We start from the raw sequence: 1680 nt of genomic DNA, 5'->3' as shown, positions 1-1680 counted from the left end.
TTCCAACCAGCAATTTGAGCGAAATTAAATGTTATAATAACAAGCATCTAATTTTTGAATCTCTACCCAAGTACAAGACTTGGACAAAGAGTAACCACCGAACAAGCAGACAATGTGACATGCCGAAAAGGTAGAAATGAAAGCTTCATCACTGTGATTGGCACGGATAAATTATCTCAAAAAAATGATTAACCTTACATCAAAAAAACAATGTTGAACATCGGTATTGTCAACTAAAACAGAAACAGAATCCATCAGAAAGCTTTCTCTAATCAAGTCCAAACCAAAATTTTGGAGTGCAAGGCCACTAAAAAGCAGTTCCATAAAAAGAGATATCTTAACTTTCACATCACACCATTCTAAGCCTCAGTTACTGGGTATTCGAAAACAACATCCTTGCCTGAAAGCTTCCTGTAAACTGCAGAAAAACTCTCAAGCTTGTACTCGGTATTGTTCCGTTCCTTAGGATCTAAGAAAACCTGAATGCAGATAATATAAAAAGTCAGTGAAGTATCATAGATAATACAGTAACAAAGAAAGCATATACGTATCATATCATATCAAGAGAGAACACAAGAACATAATATATCTTTTGCTTTTAAACGCTTCACCATTAACGATAGTAGTTTACCTTCATTATCTTGGAGCCATCTAGACGATATCTGATGCGCTTCCCAACAATCTCAGCAGGCAATACAACATCCTCAAGCATTGCCTCGTGGACAGTAGTGAGTGTACGGCTGCGGGGTCTTTGAGCTGCAGAGCCCTTCTTTGGGGGCCTCAAGATCCTCCTTGTGGCAATCAAGATAACATCCTATGACATTAGAGGCCATAAATATCAATGCCATGAAAACTTAGTTAGAAAAGAAAGACATTAAAGTATGCACATATGAATATCTACAAGTACAGTATGGTGTATCAAGAACTAGTCATTAATTACCATCTTCCCACAAAATAAAAAAAGGCTCTCTCCCATGTAGTTAACCCAAAATGTAATGCTTCATGTTAACGTGAGACATGCTCACTGGAGACCAGGAAATATCGCGATAAAGCAAAATTGTAAGAACCCAAACAAAAATACAAGCAAAAGTTGAAAGTTAGTCGAAATTTTTCTTAGGTTGCTAGGTAGAGAACTAAAAATGACAGTTGACAGATCAAATAACTCCGGTTGGACAATGGACCTGATTCAATGCTTCTAAAGCTGCCCACTACATAAATCAAACAAATTTCACTATAACCAAAGAACACAAAACATTAAATCACCTTGCCGCTAAACTTCTTCTCAAGCTCTCTCACGAGCCTAACATGGATCTTGCGGTAAGCTTTTCGCAGTCTGTACGGGACGTGAATGACAACAGCCTTCCGGCCACCAGAGACGTCAACTTGACTGCAAAAAAGATACAACTCAATTAGCAGGCAATAACTTATAACTCTATTTGTACATCCAATTCAGTCATCTAAACAACATTCTTACATGGCAGAATTTATGTACAGATCCTTCAGGTCACTTTTCAGCTCCTGGTTGGTGTTCTCCAAATCAAATATAGCCTTAATAAATAAATAAAACAAAAATCAGGGTCACATTAGAAAATTCACAACGATTGCACAAGACTAAGAATGCACATAAAAAAAACGACTTACACACCTGCGCTACCGACTCCTCGAACTCAGTCGGTTCAG

At 37.7% G+C, this 1680-nt stretch overlaps 1 protein-coding gene across 1 annotated transcript; it reads right to left on the bottom strand.

The window, feature by feature from the left end:
• Positions 1–144: 144 nt before the first annotated feature.
• On the bottom strand, positions 145–1675 carry LOC112095220 (40S ribosomal protein S7-1; the record flags this gene model as incomplete). The annotated part of the gene is made up of 5 exons (XM_024176896.1): positions 145–479; positions 632–814; positions 1264–1387; positions 1475–1548; positions 1646–1675. Coding segments are annotated over 5 exons (531 nt in total), but the record flags the coding sequence as incomplete, so codon positions are not given.
• Positions 1676–1680: the final 5 nt, after the last annotated feature.

The sequence above is a fragment of the Morus notabilis genome, unplaced genomic scaffold (assembly GCF_000414095.1).
Source record: "Morus notabilis unplaced genomic scaffold, ASM41409v2 C11431973, whole genome shotgun sequence".
Lineage (NCBI taxonomy): Eukaryota > Viridiplantae > Streptophyta > Magnoliopsida > Rosales > Moraceae > Morus > Morus notabilis.
The sequence above is the reverse complement of the archived record's forward strand: the minus strand, read 5'-3'. Positions and strand labels throughout refer to the sequence as shown.